General features: G+C 45.3%; 1 protein-coding gene across 5 annotated transcripts in view; it reads left to right on the top strand.

Annotated features, from left to right (window-relative positions):
* LOC142208909 (ephrin type-B receptor 2) overlaps positions 1-19,337 on the top strand; it is an 82,293-nt gene that overhangs the window by 41,610 nt on the left and 21,346 nt on the right. For all 5 annotated transcript variants that reach the window (XM_075277754.1, XM_075277756.1, XM_075277755.1 and 2 more), the window contains exon 4: positions 16,561-16,716. In XM_075277754.1, coding sequence (XP_075133855.1) covers positions 16,561-16,716 — 156 coding nt within the window. The remainder of the gene's footprint in view (positions 1-16,560; positions 16,717-19,337) is intronic.

Consider the following 19,337-nt stretch of genomic DNA (forward strand, 5'->3'; position numbering starts at 1 on the left):
TGGTAGTATATTACATGAAGTATATGGGGGCATGTATGATATAAGGTAGGATATTACATGGAGAGGGACATAAATGTATATATGAGATATTAAAGGAGTTGATGTAAATGACATGGATGAGTATATTCTATAGAGTATATGAGAGGGTGTACATAAATTTAATGGACGATACTTTACATCTTGTAATACCTGAAACCTTCATTCTGATGAGGTTTTGAGAGCACCTGAGTCCTCTTGCCTTCTATGAGAGATGGTAGTGGGCATGCTCTGTGACCTGCACAGCGAGAGGGATAAGCTGAGCTGTCTCCGGCACCTATGAGTATATATTTATATATATTTTGAGAGCATGTTAAGTCACCTGTGCAAGAAGAGGGTTAACTGAACTGTCCCCATCGCCTAAGAACATGCATGGGTGTTGTGGACATGCTCAGTAGCCTTTGCAAAGATGAGGATAAATTGAGCTGTCCCTATGACCTATTGGCATCTATGGAAGTGTTATGGTCTGTACAGAGGTCACTTTGCTGGAAGGGGGTATTTGCTGCCATGTGTTGACTTCTTTGAGATTGTGCTGGCTCTGGTCCGGTGCAGTTGTTTGCAATACTTGGAAAGCTGTCGATAGCTGTCACCTCATCACTAGAAGCCCTGCCAAGTCTCGGAGCAAGTGGCAGTCCACCGCTTGCTTTTATTACACTGTATTTCTAACAATAGCCTTCAAAGATCGACTGGGTACAGTTATGGACGTACAGTAGGTGGGTATGAGGGTACAACACTGTTGCTGTGCGGGATTTGGGGACAGGCTACCAGGACTCTGCATCTCCATTCAGTCCCAGCATCTTAATACTTTGGTTACTGTTTCTGTAAGTCCATGATCCTCCGATGTGGAGACGCCAGGCGGTTTTGTCTCTGCGTTCATTACGTTTTGCCTCAGTCATTGATTTGTGTCTGGGGAGAAGTCGGATAGCTAACTAGTGATGATGAGGATATGGATGGTTATGAGGATGATGGTGATGATGAGTGTGCAGACAAGGATGGTGAGCATCAAGGTATCATCTATAGGATCTACGTGCAGATCTTGATCTGATGTTGCGATGTGTCTAAGCATGAGGGTACAGATAATAAGAATGATGGTCTGCATATTGACGATGCAGGTATGATGAGGATGATGATGATTCGGGTAACTTGTACAGACGAGGCTGCAGGTGAGGATTCTGAATCGTGGCCAGACGATGTGACACCTCCTGCCATACGTCCAGACATTTTTTGGAAAAGTTCTCAATGATAAAATTTTTGTTTTTGAAAACTTGATCATCTTTAGTAATCCTTACAATACTCTCTCTATTTCCGGATGAGCGAAGAAGATTCTGCCTTGTCCTTTGCACCTTTTATCACGCCGGTTATCTCTCCTATATTGCACCACCCGCACGACTTCCGTGCACCACATTTATCATCATTTATGCCAGTTTACCGGCGTAAAGGATGACTGAAATCGATGCCAGCTACAACCCCAGTGGAGGGTCTGCCTGGGTTTCTAAGAGGCTTGAACATCTTCAAAAAAGAGCGCACCCTCTGCCAGTGCAGGGGATATGAGGACTGGCGTCGAATACACCAGTTTTCATAAATCTGCCCCCAAGAGTCCTCAAGACGCGTTTCAAAGACTCATCTAGTCATATAACTATGTATAGAATGGGATAGTAAATGATAGATTCAGAAAACCTGAGTATATCCCCTGTTTTTACCAATTCACTCAATTTCTAAAAAAAAATTTGACCCCTACATTTTTCGGTCAGGTCCACAATGCTTCGAAAGCAATATTTGCACCATGTAGGGGCCTTTTAATAAGAGCAGAAACTTACCTTGGTGGCCATAAACTTTTGAAGCAATAAAGTGATAATCCTATTTTTATGGATATGCAAATCATCCTGCAAGTGCACTGGAGGCGGAGCCAATTTGCCAGATTACTGTCCAGGAAAAGGGTCCGCCTATGGAAGCGCTGTCCAAAACTGCCCTTCTAGCTGTGAATGACATTTTCAGCCTTCGTCATGGGTGTCTCTACTGTAGACAAATCTGGTAAATTGAGCCCGCCCCTGGTGCACTTGCAGGGTGATTTGCATATTCATAAAAATTATATGTCTAATCTCTGCATTGCTACACAAGATATGTTTCTGCTCCTATTAAAGTCCCCTAGACAGCACTGTTATTAGTCTGGAAGACATCTTTGACCTGACACTCCCAGTCTTACTTAGAAATATCAGACAGTGAATTTAAGATTTTACTCTGTATATGAAGGGGAGATATTTGATTTTTTTTTTTTTTTTCTTTTGTACCTGTGAATTAAATTGGGGTCAAGTACCCTTCATTGTATATGTACCAGACCTGATGGAGTCTTTACAGCTCTGAAACATGTCAATTAAAGAACTTCTGCGTCGACTCTCGGATTGATATAGAATCCTTTTATTCCCGGCAGAAAGACGGCGCTCCCTAGTATTTTTCTCTGGTTATTGGAGCATATTCAGACGGAATGGAATTTTCCAAATCTGCATTCCAATGTCATGACATGCCTGTTTTTGCCAGGGAAACTATGGCGGGTGGCTGGACTTAGATTACCCAATTGAATGCAGGGGAATCCTCAGAATTCCACCAAAATTTCTAGGCCGCCATGTGAACACACAACTAATCGGTCCATTGGGTTTACCATTGGAGACAGAACCAGATGCATGAACATCATATCAAAAGCTGATGTTGGGGTACGGCCAAATTGGCGCAATTCTAATGGTCGTCCTGTCACCTGTACATGTTATTTCAGGTTACACCATTTGGTGCACGTGTGATTTATCTGTACGGTCCACCATCAACTGACCTGTCAAGGTTGGCCAAATGGTTGTTTTATTAGTATAGTAAGAGCATGAGAATGGGCCACAAGACTACTCTGCAGGCCAGAACCAAAGACTGGAGGTGGACATTGCTATAGACATGACCTATAATGGCCATCTTCAGATGTCTCTGTGTGTGCCACCATTTGGGATGTAGATGTTATGGTTTTTGTCTAAGCCGTCTTTGGGTCAGAGGGTAACGAATTCACCTAAAATTTTACTTTATGGAGCCTGAGCTGCTGTATATGTTTCCAGTCTCAACAAGGGCCTATGGAGAGGTCTGCTCATGGGTATGAATATGGTGGATTGGGAGGTAGAGTACCATGAGGGAGTGTCTGTAGTATAGGCTTGATGTCCTCCTTCCCTCAAGAGATCAGAGATAGAAACTTTCAATGTTCTGCCATGTTTCGGCAAACCAGACAAGGCCCAAAGGCTTGTCCTCCACTAAATGTCACCCCCAATACCATGTAAAGCCTGTGAAGTCTATACACTAACCCTCTTAGCACATCACAAGGCCACTTTTGCTGTCTATAAGCAGATTTATCCTACCTCCTGCCTGCAAAACAAGACCAAAAAGAGAGAGAGTACACAGGGAATAATTGAATTTCACAGTGTTTGACTTCAAATATGGCTTTGGACTCTGGGCAAAACCCATGAGCCACGTGACTCGCGATATCTGGTGACCCCTCCAATATTTGGTAGCCACCACTAACTGGTAACTTTGTGGATTTGTTGGCTGGGCTTTGGTATCTTGTGGCTTTTTCTAATTAGTGGTTGAGTATCTCATGACTGTTTTGACCTGGTGGCTCCCAGTATCTGGGGACTTGGTTTTGGTACCTCTTGCCATCTGGTTTCCCCCAGTTCTGGTAGGTTTTAGTATTGGTTGGCTCTATTATCTAGGAGCCCCTCAATGTGGTTGTCCTCGTCTCAAATTTGACTGACATGCTGTCGGATTGTTGTGTCGCTTATGTGAGATCTTCTGTAGAGCGGTTTAGGAAGGCTTCAGAAAAGTTCCTTGGGTCCACTCTAGGGCACACCTGAACCCCCCTATGGGTGAAAGACCGGTCTCCTGCAGCTTCTTTGTGGTATCACTATAGTTTGGTTTTGATATAATGGAAGCCACCTGGCGTCCGTCCAGTGTCTTTCCGTCACTCTCTCATAGATCCTGACCGCCATGCTTCATCCAAAGTGTTATCAGATGTTCCCAAAGAGAGTGGTTAACCCCTACATTGCTGGGCAGATTCTAGAGGGATTTTCCACCTTTTCAGAGTCCTGTGAACGATATGCGAATGAGCACAAGATGTCTGGGTTGAGAGGGGCTGTAACTTCACAGGAAGTCCTTGGACTTGGAGGGGGATGAAGGATGTCGGAGGTTAGAACTTGGAGGCTGGGGTTAAGACATTCGGGAGTTGGGATTAGGGTTAGGACACTGGAGGCCAGGGTTATATTCAGGATAAGGACATTGGGGTTTGGCGTTAGTATACTGCAGTAAGGCTAGGAAACCTAGGTTGGGGTTAGGACACTAGAAAAGGTCATTGTCAAGACACTGAGGATTTGGCTTAGAACACTTGGGTTTAGGCACAGGAGACTGGGGGGGGGGGGGGGTTGGTCAGGGTTAGGACACTAAGGGTGAATTTAGGTTTAAGACAATATGGAGTTGGGTTAGGGTATGGGGCTTCAGTGTCAGAACACTGAAGGAGGCATGGGATCAGGGGTTTTGGGCATTGGGGGTCAGAATATTAAGGGGTTGATGCATCTAATAGGTTACGTAACCACCAGTACCGTAGTTGTCATTGAAATCGAAATGCCGATATCACATCTGCAGAGTATTACATTATTACATAGCCTTCTGCAGAATGTTACTCCCTCTGTCTGTATTGCATATTACCCCTTCATCTGTAATATACAGCCCTCTGCAGAACATTACTCCCCCTATCTGTATTACTTGGCTTCCTGTAGTTGGAGGGCATTGTGCGCTGTCTTCTGTACCCTTCATTGTAAAGTAGTTTTTCTTTTTCGTCTATCTCAGTATCAGGGTCATCCTCCATTAGACCCCTGTAATGACAATAATCACTATTGGGAAGTGCATTGAGGTCAGGAGATTACTAATGGGGCCTTGATAAGGTTTGGTCAACACTATTTCAGGGCGCAGTCATGAAAGGTAATCATAATTTTCAGGGTGCAAAAAGATTACTATTGAAGGGTGAGGTCAGGTGAGAAGTACTGGTGTAGTGGAGAATCCAGTCAGGTCCATTGATGACTAGTGGGGTATGCTGAGGTCCAGTGATGACTGGAGGGGTATGCTGAGGTCCAGTGATAACTAGTTGGGTGTGCTGAAGTCCGGTGATGATTGGTGGGATGCATTGAGGTCCAGTGATGACTGATGGTGTGCGCTGAGGTCAGGTGATTTGAGGACCTGTACTTGTTGATGTTATTGATTGATGTGGACACCCAGTGAGGTGGTGCAGAGGGATTACGTCCAATGTCTGGGGATTGGCGTCACTCTTGGAGTTGTGTTGCACACTGGTGCCCAGTGATTGACACTCTCCTGCCCAGTACACTTGCTTTTGAGAAGCGTCTGCCATCTCTCCAATCTCAAAATGTGCGCGCTGTAGTTGTGAGCTGGTGTCGCGGCGGCTGTTGGCGGCAGGATACGTCTTTGTCAAAGCTTTGGAAGCCTCCAACCTTCTCTAATTAAAGACAATTACTGCTTTCAGCCCTTCTCACAGCTCCGCTACGCTGTTTGCAAACACGCAGCTGCCGAGGCTTTTGTCGCAGCTTTTCCTCCCTCCTCCCTCCTGTCACGTCTCGTCTTCTACATGCAGCGCGTTTCTTGCCACGTAACCACCGTCTTTGGAATGGGTTAAATTTTCCTGGTGGCTTCTGTGTGTTGTGTTAGTGGCAGCACAGCCCTGGTTGCAGTGCTAGCTTGACCACGTGTGAATTGTACCAGGAGGAGGCTGCGACCAGTCATGTGACTGGTCATATACATAGATAGCAGTGTAATTATTGACACTGACTACATATGAGCTGTGGTGGTGGACATAGAGGTAGACCCTTGGACTAGGATGTGTTTAGACCCCTCAGGGACCATGAGTGTAGTTTGACTGTATATTGGAGCCATATGTATATTTTGGAACCATGTGTATATGGCATGGCTGTATGTTGGAGCCATATGTGTGTGGTGCGGCTGGTTGTGTGTGTGTATGTTTGTGTCCTGTCTAGGCATGACTGTATTTTGGGATCTATGTATGTTGTGTATCTGTGTGCTGGGGTAAGATGTGTATGTTGCGGCTGTGTTTTGGGACCGTGAGTTATTATGGCGGTGTGTTAGGATTACATGTCTATATACAGCTGTATGTTGGGTCAGATGTTTTCTTGGGGCTGTATATTTGGATACTTGTAGTTTAGGAATGCGTATGTTGCAGATCTATGTTGGGGTGTGATTTGTATGTTACTGTGTGTAGCGGTATGATGTGTATGTTGAGGCGGTATTTTGCGGTAGGATGTATATTGGGGTAAGGATGTGTATGCTGAGACAGTATTTTGCGGTAGGATGTGTATGTTGTGGCTGTATATTGGAATGGGATGTGTATCTTGCAGGCAGATATCTGTTATAGTCTGATGTGTATTTTGTGGTCATGTATGTTAGATTCACATATATACTGCACTGTATATTTTTATGTTTGTATGTTGCAGTTTAATGAGGCGCATGTGTATGTTGCAGCTATGTACTGGGGTTGTGTCTTGACATTGGATGTGTACTGTATGTTGGGGTGGGATACGCATGTTGTGGCTGTATTTTGTGGTCAGATGTATATAGTAAAGCAGTATGTTTGAGTCAAATGTGTAGGGGCTATCTGTTAAGGCCATGATGTATATGGAAAATCTATAAGTTGTGTTGGGGTGCAGCAGCTTGTTGGGGTTGAATGTGTAGCGGCTATGGTACCGTGGTATGTTGACGTTCCATGTTACGGTGATATGTTGTGATATTATATGGCTGGACAGTAGGTTGGCGTCTGGTGTGTATATTTGGAAGGGTGGCAGATGTGACTTTTTTGCTTGTGTGTTGGGTGGGGTATGTGTTGCGGCTGTGTTTTGTGGTCGGATGTGCATCGTGCAGCAATATGTTGGGATCAGAAGTGAATTTTGTGGATGTGGGATGTTGTGTGTTATGACTGTACTTTGTGGTCCGTTATGTGTGGTGTGGCAGTATGTTGGGGTCGGGAGTATATGGTCGGGCTGTGTGTTGTGGTCAGAGGTGTATGTTGGGGTTAGTTATGTATGGTGGGTTTGGGTAGACAAGTATATGATGTGGCCTGATGTGTATGTTGGGGATTGCTGTGAATGTTGGAGCTGTTTCTTCGGTTTGGATGTGTATATTAGGGCTGACTTTATGGGTTGGGTGTGTATGTTGGGGTCAGATGTGTATGGGTTGGGTGGGGGTATTGGGGGCACGCAATAACTCTGCTGTTCTGAGTGAATCCTTGTACCTAGCCTTGCTATTCTTTGCTTAGTCTTCTCCATCCAGTCGCTCTGGCTTCCCCTCCTTTCCCTCTTTTCCAAGAAAATGTCTTGTGCTGTCTGAGTCCTCTGTGCCAGGTATACTCAGGCGTACAGCTCTGCTATGTGGAGGAATCCAGGGCCAGGACCGCATCCCTGGAGGAGTTAACAATGTGATGGGGAGGGGGCTACACTGCAGGAAGGGTTAATGTTGTGAATGGGGAGTGGGCTGCAGCAATGGCAGGGTTAATGGTGTGGTGGGGATGGAATGGAATCACTGGAAAGACTAACATGGGTAGGGGGCTGCAGCACTGGAGGGGTTAACAGTGGGATGGGGGGAGGGGGCTGCTGAGCTATAATGAAAGGAATCTCCTGGAGTTTGGTTTTTGCTGGAAAATCTCTTTATCTCTGGAGCCTGATGTGCTCCCTGCTGTACATGTATGTGCCAGCCGTGTGTGCAGCACTGTACATGTATGTGCCACCTGTGTACTCGGTGCTGTATGGTAGTGAATGCTCTGTGTATGTGACTGCTGTGTACTGTGTAGTATATACATGTACAACATAGAGCACACAGCAGTCACATACTACATACACATATATATTTGTGTCTGTTCTGTGCTCTGTACTGTGCATGTATGTGACTGCTGTGTGCTCTATACTGTGCATGTATGTGACTGCTGTGTGCTCTATACTGTACATGTATGTTACTAATGTATGCTTTGAAGTATATTCATTTACATCTTAGAGCAATCACATACTTGTGTCTGCTCTGTGCTCTATACTGTACATGTATGTGACTGCTGTGTGCTCTATTCTATACATGTATGTGTCTGCTCTATGCCCTGCTGTGTAGAGATGTATGTGTCTACTCTGTGCTCCATGCTGTACATGTATGTGTCTGCTGTGTGCTTTGCCCTATATGTGAATATGTCAGCTGTATACCTTGCGATATACATGTATGTGCCTTCTATGTGTTCTACGCTGTACATGCATTTGCCCTCTGTGTGCTGTTATATATGTGCCTTTTGTGTACTCTATGCTGTACATGTATGTGCCTGCAATGTGCTCTGCCCTATACGTGTGTCTGCTATGTATCCTGCCCTATACATGTATGTGACTGCTGTTTGTTCTGTGCTGTACATGTATGCGACTGCTGTGTGCTTTATGCTGTACATGTATGTGCCATCTGTGTGCTCTATGCTGTACATGTATGTGCCATCTGTGTGCTCTATGCCGTACATGTATGTGTCTGCTGTGTGCTCTATGCTGTACATGTATGTGACTTCTGTGTGTTCTATTCTGTACATGTATGTGTCTGCTGTGTGCTCTATGCTGTACATGTATGTGCCATCTGTGTGCTTTATGCTGTACATGTATGTGCCATCTGTGTGCTCTATGCCGTACATGTATGTGTCTGCTGTGTGCTCTATGCCGTACATGTATGTGTCTGCTGTGTGCTCTATGCTGTACATGTATGTGACTTCTGTGTGTTCTATTCTGTACATGTATGTGCCATCTATGTGCTCTATGCTGTACATGTATGTGTCTGCTGTGTGCTCTATGCTGTACATGTATGTGCCATCTATGTGCTCTATGCTGTACATGTATGTGCCATCTATGTGCTCTATGCTGTACATGTATGTGTCTGCTGTGTGCTCTATGCTGTACATGTATGTGACTTCTGTGTGCTCTATGCTGTACATGTATGTGACTTCTGTGTGTTCTATGCTGTACATGTATGTGCCATCTATGTGCTCTATGCTGTACATGTATGTGTCTGCTGTGTGCTCTATGCTGTACATGTATGTGTCTGCTGTGTGCTCTATGCTGTACATGTATGTGTCTGCTGTGTGCTCTATGCTGTACATGTATGTGCCATCTGTGTGCTCTATGCTGTACATGTATGTGTGCTGTGTGCCTTGCCCTATACGTGTATGTGTTTTCTGTGTGCTCTGCCGCATACATGTATGTGCCTTTGTGCTGTACGTGTAGGTATTTCTCTCTGGTTTTGATTTTCCCGTGTTTGTTTATGTATAATGGGGGTGATTGGCGTTTACGTTCCTGGATAATTGCTGCCGCGCGTCGTCTTGGCGATCGGTTTCTCGCTGGCGTTATCTTTGCAGGATTCCTCCTGGTTTCCATCATTTACGGAGAAGCAGCGTGACCATGAGCGCGCCATCGGCCGCAGAGGGGACGGTAAATAGATCGTTCCTCTTGGCGACTCTCCGGGTAATGTGCGTACTTATCCCTACCTTGGCCATTGCTGCGCTGTTACGTTAACCAACGAAGGGTTAAGACTTGGATTCGTCCCGGCACAGTTTGGAATGTTCTTGAAACTGAACACCTTGTGTGCCCCCTCCCCCGACTTCATCCTGCAGAGAACATATGATGTAACCTTCCCTGGGCGGCCATGACTGGTGATGCTCCTACGGGGAGGTGTCATGGTGACCAGAGTGAAACTGGAATCACTGGTGATAAGAAGGGCGGGGCCATGATAAGCTGCAACACTTCATTGTGTCACATGACTGCTGCCATCCAATTCACGCTGAGGAGGTTCGTGGCGGGCGGTCGCCGCGGCCTGTAGGATGTTATACCGGCCACTCGCCAACAATCTGATTTTGGTAGAATTTTTTCTCAATCTGGTAGCATGCGCTTGTGTATCAGGTTACATGTGTTATGTCTGTGTATCAGGTTACACATGTGTCACGTCTGTGTATGAAGTTAAACACATATCACATCTGTGTATGAGGTTACACATGTGTCACGTCTGTGTATCAGGTTACACACATATAACGTCTGTGTATCATGTTACACATGTGTCACATCTGTGTATGAGGTTACACGTGTCACGTCTTTGTATGGGGACACGTGTCATGTCTGTGTATCGGGTTACACACATATCACGGCTGTGTATCAGGTTACACGTGTCACATCTGTGTATGAGGTTACACGTGTCACACCTGTGTATCGGGACACGTGTCACATCTGTGTATCGGGTTACACATGTGTCACGACTGTGTATCAAGTTACACACATATCACGTCTGTGTATGAGGTTACACGTGTCATGTCTGTGTATCGGGTTACACATGTCACGTCATTGTATCAGGTTACACATGTGTCACGTCTGTATCGGGACACGTGTCATGTCTATGTATCGGGTTACACATGTCATGTCTGTATCAGGTTACACACGTGTCACATCTATGTATCAGGTCACACGTGTCATGTCTGTATCAGGTTGCGCATGTGTCACGTCTGTGTATCAGGTTACACGTTACACATGTGTCACATCTGTGTATCGGGTCACACGGCTGAACAGCATGTGCCATGTCAATGTGTATCAGATTGTCTGGTAAGAGCTCATTTGTCGTGTCTGTTTTTCGGGTTATAAGGTAGAAACGCATGTGTCATGTCAGTGCATTAGGTTACCTGCTAGGAGCTCATGTGTTAGATCTGGACATCAGGTTATCTAGAAGGAGAGCGTGTGTCATGTCTGTGTATCAGGCTGTCATGTGTTTCAGATTACACAGCAGAACCGCGTACCGCGTCATGTATGTGCATCAGATTACCTTGTACGAGCTCATGTGCCATGTCTGTGTATTAGGTTACTTGATAAGAACGTATATATGTGCATCAGGTTACCTGGCAGGAGCTCATGTGTCATATATGTGTATCAGATTACCTGGCAGGAGCGCATACGTCACCCCAACCTCCCAGCTCAGCCTGTGTCTATCTATGAGAAGGGGGAGATACTGAAGACCCCTTTGTCTCTCCTCCAGATTACTCTGCCTCCCCGGATCCTTCACTCCTCCCTCTCCAGACCCCTCTGTCCCCCTCCCCTAGACTTCTGTCTCCTCTAACCCCTGCTGTCCTAACTCTCACCTTCAACCTCAATAATTAAAGAAAAAAAAAAAAACTGACCAAAAAACACATGGTTACTTAATTTCTTTTACGTTTCCCAACTTGGGCGACCATCATGTTATGTGTTTGGGGCAAGCATCTTCACCCACTGGATCATTTACTATCGTTGACCATTGCCCATTAGTGACCTCATATGGCTGCTCTAGAGTCACCTATATTGTGGTTGCCGATACGATATGGCCATGGCATATCCATCCTATGACCGCCAAGCATTTCAGCAGATCATGGGCAACCATGCTACATGATACATCCACGATGGACATACTGATAATGTAGAAGAGTAGTCCTGTGTAAGGCCTGATGGCTGTCCCCGCTATCGCCCCCTGTTTGTAATACATCACATTAGTGACTGCCGTACCCTATAATTTATCACTGAATGCCTATGATGAAGATGAATGTGAAGAAACCTCCATGTTGTGCCACAATCTCCCTTGCCAAGCTGCATTTCTGGAGGGTTTTGTGGTCCAGTTTTTGCAGTCTGTGTTGTTGAGATGTCCAATTATCATAGAATATTCAAGGGCAACAGGGGACTACTGTGAGCCAGGGTATATGGACTATTGAGGATATGGAGGACCAGTGACGTCATTGTTCTGTCCATTGATAAATAGGATGCCAGGATGTCTCAATGTGAATGTAGTTGCAGACTAGAGATGAGCAAGTACTATTCGAAACTCCCATTTCGAATAGCACACACCCATAGGAATGAATGGACGTAGCCAGCACGCAGGGGCTTAAGCGGCCGGCCGCTGGCAAAGTCTGCGTGCTAGCCGCTTCCATTCATTCCTATGGGTGCGTCCTATTCGCAACGGCCGTTTCAAATAGTACTCGCTCATCTCTATTGCAGACTGCTGACTGTCCCAGTGGGTGAAGAGCTTTCACTCAGTACAAAGACCAACCATGGACTACACCAGGACCTACACCAGGTCTAATAAATGAGCCTTAAGGGCTAGTTCACAAGGGGGCAAGGAGGCGGATTTTGACAACGGATTTCACCTCAAAATCCGCCTCCATACAATGGTGGTCTATGGAGACCACTAGCGTTCTTTTTTTTCCGCTAGCGGCGACATGTAAGCTGCCCTTTCTTCAGGCGGCAGCAACCTCCGGAGTCGGCCCATTCATTTGAGCTGACTCCAGAGGGGAAAACTGCGACCACGACAGTTGTGGCAGGCGGGTTTTGACCCGAGAGTGACGTGGCTCCCCGCGTCACTCTGTGCCAAAATCTGCCCCATCGCCCCCCGTGTGAACGAGCCCATCCCCTCTATGACAAGCACAGAAAACCATCAACAATTAGCCTAGCGGAAATGAAGCAGAAACACATGGTTTTCACTACTTTTCTACTGCTTTCTAGGGAAAGAGTTACAGTTAGTACTTGTCCTTCTGCCCTAGTGTATTATAATGTATAAGTGATACATGTCCTTCTGCCCTAGTGTATTATAATGTATAGTTGATACATGTCCTTCTGCCCTAGTGTATTATAATGTATAGGTGATACATGTCCTTCTGCTCTAGTGTATTATAATGTATAGGTGATACATGTCCTTCTGCCCTAGTGTATTATAATGTATAGGTGATACATGTCCTTCTGCTCTGGTGTATTATGATGTATAGGTGATACATGTCCTTCTGCCCTAGTGTATTATAATGTATAGGTGATACATGTCTTTCTGCTCTGATGTATTATAATGTATAGGTGATACATGTCCTTCTGCCCCAGTGTATTATAATGTATAGGTGATACATGTCCTTCTGCCCTAGTGTATTATAATGTATAGGTGATACATGTCCTTCTGCTCTGGTGTATTATAATGTATAGGTGATACATGTCCTTCTGCTCTGGTGTATTATAATGTATAGGTGATACATGTCCTTCTGCCCTAGTGTATTATAATGTATAGGTGATACATGTCCTTCTGCCCTAGTGTATTATAATGTATAGGTGATACATGTCCTTCTGCTCTGGTGTATTATAATGTATAGGTGATACATGTCCTTCTGCTCTGGTGTATTATAATGTATAGGTGATACATGTCCTTCTGCTCTGGTGTATTATAATGTATAGGTGATACTGTACATGTCCCACTGTGTATTATAATGTATAGGTGATACATGTCCTTCTGCCCTAGTGTATTATAATGTATAGGTGATACATGTCCTTCTGCTCTGGTGTATTATAATGTATAGGTGATACATGTCCTTCTGCTCTGGTGTATTATAATGTATAGGTGATACATGTCCTTCTGCTCTAGTGTATTATAATGTATAGGTGATACATGTCCTTCTGCTCTGGTGTATTATAATGTATAGGTGATACTGTACATGTCCCACTGTGTATTATAATTTCAGTTGATCCATGTCCTTATGCTCTGGCATATTATAATATACAGGCGGTTTGTGTTCTTCTGCCCTGGTATATTATAATATACATGTTCTTCTGTCCTGGTGTATTTTAAAGGGATGCTATCATTAAAACTGAATTTTTTTCTGCCTACCAGGTAGGAATAGCCTTAAAGTCTATTCTTCTCCTACCTTTAGATGTCTTCTCTGCGCCGCCGTTCGGTATATAATCCGGTTTTCGTCGGTATGCAAATAAGTTCTCTCGCAGCACTGAGGGCGTCCCAAATGCTGTGAGAGAACTCTCCAGCACCACCTCCATCTTCTTCAGGAACGGGCCTTCTTCTTTTCCTCTTGCGGGGGTGGCTTTAAACTTCTAGGCCTTGGGCAAAACTAACTGTGCATGCCTGCCGGCCACAAGAACATGGCTGCTTACAATACTGTGTAAGCAGCCGTTCCTGAAGAAGATGGAGGTGGTGCTGGAGAGTTCTCTCACAGCATTGGGGACGCCCCCAGTGCTGCGAGAGAACTTTTTAGCATACCAACGAAAACCGGATTAAATACCGAACGGCGGCGCGGAGAAGACATCTAAAGGTAGGAGAAGAATAGACTTTCTTAAGGCTATTCCTACGTGGTAGGCAGAAAAAATTCAGTTTAAATGATAGGATCCCTTTAATGTACAGGTGGTATACCCGGTATATCCTCTCCACCCAATGAATAATAATACACAGACACTTCCGTCATAAAAATGTTAGCAGCAAATCTGCCGCACTGAAATGTTTCCAGAATTGACCTGTGCTGATTTTCTGTTTGGGTCTAGGACACTTCTGAGGTTTGGTAGTAAGATTAGCGTTGCCCGCTGTTTGCCCAATCTTAGGAGACTATCTGATCTCCTCGGCCTTAGTAGAAATTTGTAGTTTGATGAAATTTCTTGTCCCAGACCGCCATTTTTGATCTTGCTAATGTTCTCCATGACTTTGATTGGTCAGAAGGTTCCCTGAATTGGTGGCGGTATGCGGCAGGCTATGAGGTAACGCAGGTGTCGCTCCAGAATGGAGGTTTTAGTCATCGGTGTCACGTGTACGGTCTGATGTGAATTTTCTGACAGATCCCGGATTATCTGCTCCATTAAGTTTCTGGTATTTTCTGTCGTGTTCTTTGGTGGTTTCGCCCAATCTTGTCTGTGGTTAGAGATGATGTTCTGGAAATACCTGGTTGCAACTTCTGAGGTGCTGAGAAGACTCCGATAATGTCAGGCTATGTAAGCGTATCACTTGTGATTTGGATGCCGATGCTATGTATATATACAGTATCATTACAGACCCCGAGGCTGTCAGCGCCACATGCACCCTCCCCCCAAGAGACTAGACGTTCTGGACGAGACAATCTGTCAATATGTTTATGGGATGGAGGAAGCCGGAGATCTGCTGTGACGTCTGGTATACTTGGCTCCTCTGGAGCAGCTCCTACGTTATTGATGAGCAGAGAACTGCACCCCAATTCCTACCTGAGAAGTAGGGAGGTGTACATTATTTCCCCAATCCCTACCTAAGGAGCATGGAGGTGTACATTGTGTCCCAAATTCCTACCTGAGAAGTAGGGAGGTGTATATTGTGTCCTCAATCCCTACCTGAGAAGTAGGGAGGTGTTCATTGTGTCCCCAGTCCCTACCTAAGGAGCATGGAGGTGTACATTGTGTCCCTAATACCTACCCAAGGAGCAGGGAGGTGTACATTGTGTGCTCAATCCCTACTTGAGAAGTAGGGAGGTGTACATTGTATCCCTAATCCCTACCTGAGGAGCAGGGAGGTGTACATTGTGTGCTCAATCCCTACTTGAGAAGTAGGGAGGTGTTCATTGTGTCCCCAATCCCTACCTGAGGAGCAGGGAGGTGTACATTGTGTCCCCAATCCCTACCTGAGAAGTAGGGAGGTGTTCATTGTGTCCCCCATCCCTACCTGAGGAGCAGGGAGGTGTACATTGTGTCCCCAATACCTACCTAAAAAGTAGGGAGGTGTTCATTGTGTCCCCAATCCTTACCTGAGAAGTAGGGAGGTGTACATTGTGTCCCCAATCCCTACCTGAGGAGCATGGAGGTGTACATTGTGTCCCCAATCCCTACCTGAGGAGCATGGAGGTGTACATTGTGTCCCCAATCCTTACCTGAGAAGTAGGGAGGTGTACATTGTGTCCCCAATCCCTACCTGAGATGCAGGGAGGTATACATCATATCCCCAAACCCTACCTGAGGAGCAGGGAGGTGTGCATTTTGTCCTCTTACCCGTGTTACCCTGTTCTTTAGATGGGGGGTTAACACAATGTCTCACTCCTCCATAGAATCAAGGAAGGGGTGCTTATCATTGACCCCTGAGTAACAGAGAACGTTACATTAAAGGAGCACTTAAATTTTGTGATTTTGTTGCCATGTATAATTTGGCGAGTTTTACCTTATTTACCCTCATAGCCGAAAAATGTATGGGCTCCTTCTCTTCAGTTGGGTCATGTGATCTCGTGGTGGCCCCCTGACAATCATGGGTCTGTTCCCTCCAAGAGCTCATCCTCTCAGACACAAGAACTTCCTGTATGTTGAAATTACACGGACTGTACCATACAAGGTCTCAACAGGGGTGAAAGAAGCTCCTATCCCAGTTACTGCAGGTGATGGGACTGGATCTTGTCACAGAGTTATAATAAAAGATTTTACAGCTCAGCCTCCTTGTATACGTATGGCCTCCTGGATTATTTAGGAGAACATAGGGTAATCCCACTGTCCTCCCAGCAGGCAGAGATGGCACTGGCTCTAGCTGCCCATTTTATGGAGGGCTACATGAAGGCCCGCTTTGGTTCATTTAGGGCCACTTTGGATGAGTCTGAATATCTTATATCGATCTGTTTCGTCGCTTCTTACACTATCTTATCTTATTTTATTTTAGGATGTTCTTCAGGAATGTTCAAGCCCAACCAGGGAGATGAGAGCTGCCTGCACTGTCCCTTTAACAGCCGAACAACCTCCGAGGGAGCCACCAATTGTGTGTGTCGAACTGGCTACTACCGAGCGGACTCGGACCCTCTACAGATGCCATGCACCAGTAGGTCACATGTTTGGGGTGTCCAGGACGGGACCGTTATTACATTGCATGTAGATGGAAACAGTCATTATGGTGACATATGGGGGCAGTTATTAACATGGGAGGTCAATGGGGCAATAATTAATGATGCATGTAATTGTAATGTCATGCTCAAAATCAATACATTTTGACTATGATTGTCTATCTCTTTCCTGTAGAGTGTAAGCTCTTATGGTTAGTGGGGTCTTCTCTCCTATATAGTGTAAGCTCTTATGGTTAGTGGGGTCTTCTCTCCTGTAGAGTGTAAGCTCTTATGGTTAGTGGGGTCTTCTCTCCTGTAGAGTGTAAGCTCTTATGGTTAGTGGGGTCTTCTCTCCTGTAGAGTGTAAGCTCTTATGGTTAGTGGGGTCTTCTCTCCTGTACAGTGTAAGCTCTTATGGTTAGTGGGGTATTCTCTCCTGTAGAGTGTAAGCTCTTATGGTTAGTGGGGTCTTATCTCCTGTAGAGTGTAAGCTCTTATGGTTAGTGGGGTCTTCTCTCCTGTGGAGTGTAAGCTCTTATGGTTAGTGGGATCTTCTCTCCTGTAGAGTGTAAGCTCTTATGGTTAGTGGGGTCTTCTCTCCTGTAGAGTGTAAGCTCTTATTGTTAGTGGGGTCTTCTCTCCTGTAGAGTGTAAGCTCTTATGGTTAGTGGGGTCTTCTCTCCTGTAGAGTGTAAGCTCTTATGGTTAGTGGGGTCTTCTCTCCTGTAGAGTGTAAGCTCTTATTGTTAGTCGGGTCTTCTCTCCTGTAGAGTGTAAGCTCTTATGGTTAGTGGGGTCTTCTCTCCTGTAGAGTGTAAGCTCTTATGGTTAGTGGGGTCTTCTCTCCTGTAGAGTGTAAGCTCTTATGGTTAGTGGGGTCTTCTCTCCTGTAGAGTGTAAGCTCTTATGGTTAGTGGGGTCTTCTCTCCTGTACAGTGTAAGCTCTTATGGTTAGTGGGGTATTCTCTCCTGTAGAGTGTAAGCTCTTATGGTTAGTGGGGTCTTATCTCCTGTAGAGTGTAAGCTCTTATGGTTAGTGGGGTCTTCTCTCCTGTGGAGTGTAAGCTCTTATGGTTAGTGGGATCTTCTCTCCTGTAGAGTGTAAGCTCTTATGGTTAGTGGGGTCTTCTCTCCTGTAGAGTGTAAGCTCTTATTGTTAGTGGGGTCTTCTCTCCTGTAGAGTGTAAGCTCTTATGGTTAGTGGGGTCTTCTCTCCTGTAGAGTGTAAGCTCTTATGGTTAGTGGGGTCTTCTCTCCTGTAGAGTGTAAGCTCTTATTGTTAGTCGGGTCTTCTCTCCTGTAGAGTGTAAGCTCTTATGGTTAGTGGGGTCTTCTCTCCTGTAGAGTGTAAGCTCTTATTGTTAGTGGGGTCTTCTCTCCTGTAGAGTGTAAGCTCTTATGGTTAGTGGGGTCTTCTCTCCTGTAGAGTGTAAGCTCTTATGGTTAGTGGGGTCTTCTCTCCTGTAGAGTGTAAGCTCTTATGGTTAGTGGGGTATTCTCTCCTGTAGAGTGTAAGCTCTTATGGTTAGTGGGGTCTTCTCTCCTGTAGAGTGTAAGCTCTTATGGTTAGTGGGGTCTTCTCTCCTGTACAGTGTAAGCTCTTATTGTTAGTGGGGTCTTCTCTCCTGTAGAGTGTAAGCTCTTATGGTTAGTGGGGTCTTCTCTCCTGTAGAGTGTAAGCTCTTATGGTTAGTGGGGTCTTCTCTCCTGTAGAGTGTAAGCTCTTATTGTTAGTGGGGTCTTCTCTCCTGTAGAGTGTAAGCTCTTATGGTTAGTGGGGTATTCTCTCCTGTAGAGTGTAAGCTCTTATTGTTAGTGGGGTCTTCTCTCCTGTAGAGTGTAAGCTCTTATGGTTAGTGGGGTCTTCTCTCCTGTAGAGTGTAAGCTCTTATTGTTAGTCGGGTCTTCTCTCCTGTAGAGTGTAAGCTCTTATGGTTAGTGGGGTCTTCTCTCCTGTAGAGTGTAAGCTCTTATGGTTAGTGGGGTCTTCTCTCCTGTAGAGTGTAAGCTCTTATTGTTAGTGGGGTCTTCTCTCCTGTAGAGTGTAAGCTCTTATGGTTAGTGGGGTCTTCTCTCCTGTAGAGTGTAAGCTCTTATTGTTAGTGGGGTCTTCTCTCCTGTAGAGTGTAAGCTCTTATGGTTAGTGGGATCTTCTCTCCTATATAGTGTAAGCTCTTATGGTTAGTGGGGTCTTCTCTCCTGTATAGTGTAAGCCCTTATGGTTAGTGGGGTCTTCTCTCCTGTAGAGTGTAAGCTCTTATTGTTAGTGGGGTCTTCTCTCCTGTAGAGTGTAAGCTCTTATGGTTAGTGGGGTCTTCTCTCCTGTAGAGTGTGAGCTCTTATGGTTAGTGGGGTCTTCTCTCCTGTAGAGTGTAAGCTCTTATTGTTAGTGGGGTCTTCTCTCCTGTAGAGTGTAAGCTCTTATGGTTAGTGGGATCTTCTCTCCTGTAGAGTGTAAGCTCTTATGGTTAGTGGGGTCTTCTTTCCTGTAGAGTGTAAGCTCTTATGGTTAGTGGGTTCTTCTCTCCTGTAGAGTGTAAGCTCTTATGGTTAGTGGGGTCTTCTCTCCTGTAGAGTGTAAGCTCTTATTGTTAGTGGGGTCTTCTCTCCTGTAGAGTGT

This window comes from Leptodactylus fuscus, chromosome 6, assembly GCF_031893055.1.
Source record: "Leptodactylus fuscus isolate aLepFus1 chromosome 6, aLepFus1.hap2, whole genome shotgun sequence".
NCBI classification, from domain to species: domain Eukaryota; kingdom Metazoa; phylum Chordata; class Amphibia; order Anura; family Leptodactylidae; genus Leptodactylus; species Leptodactylus fuscus.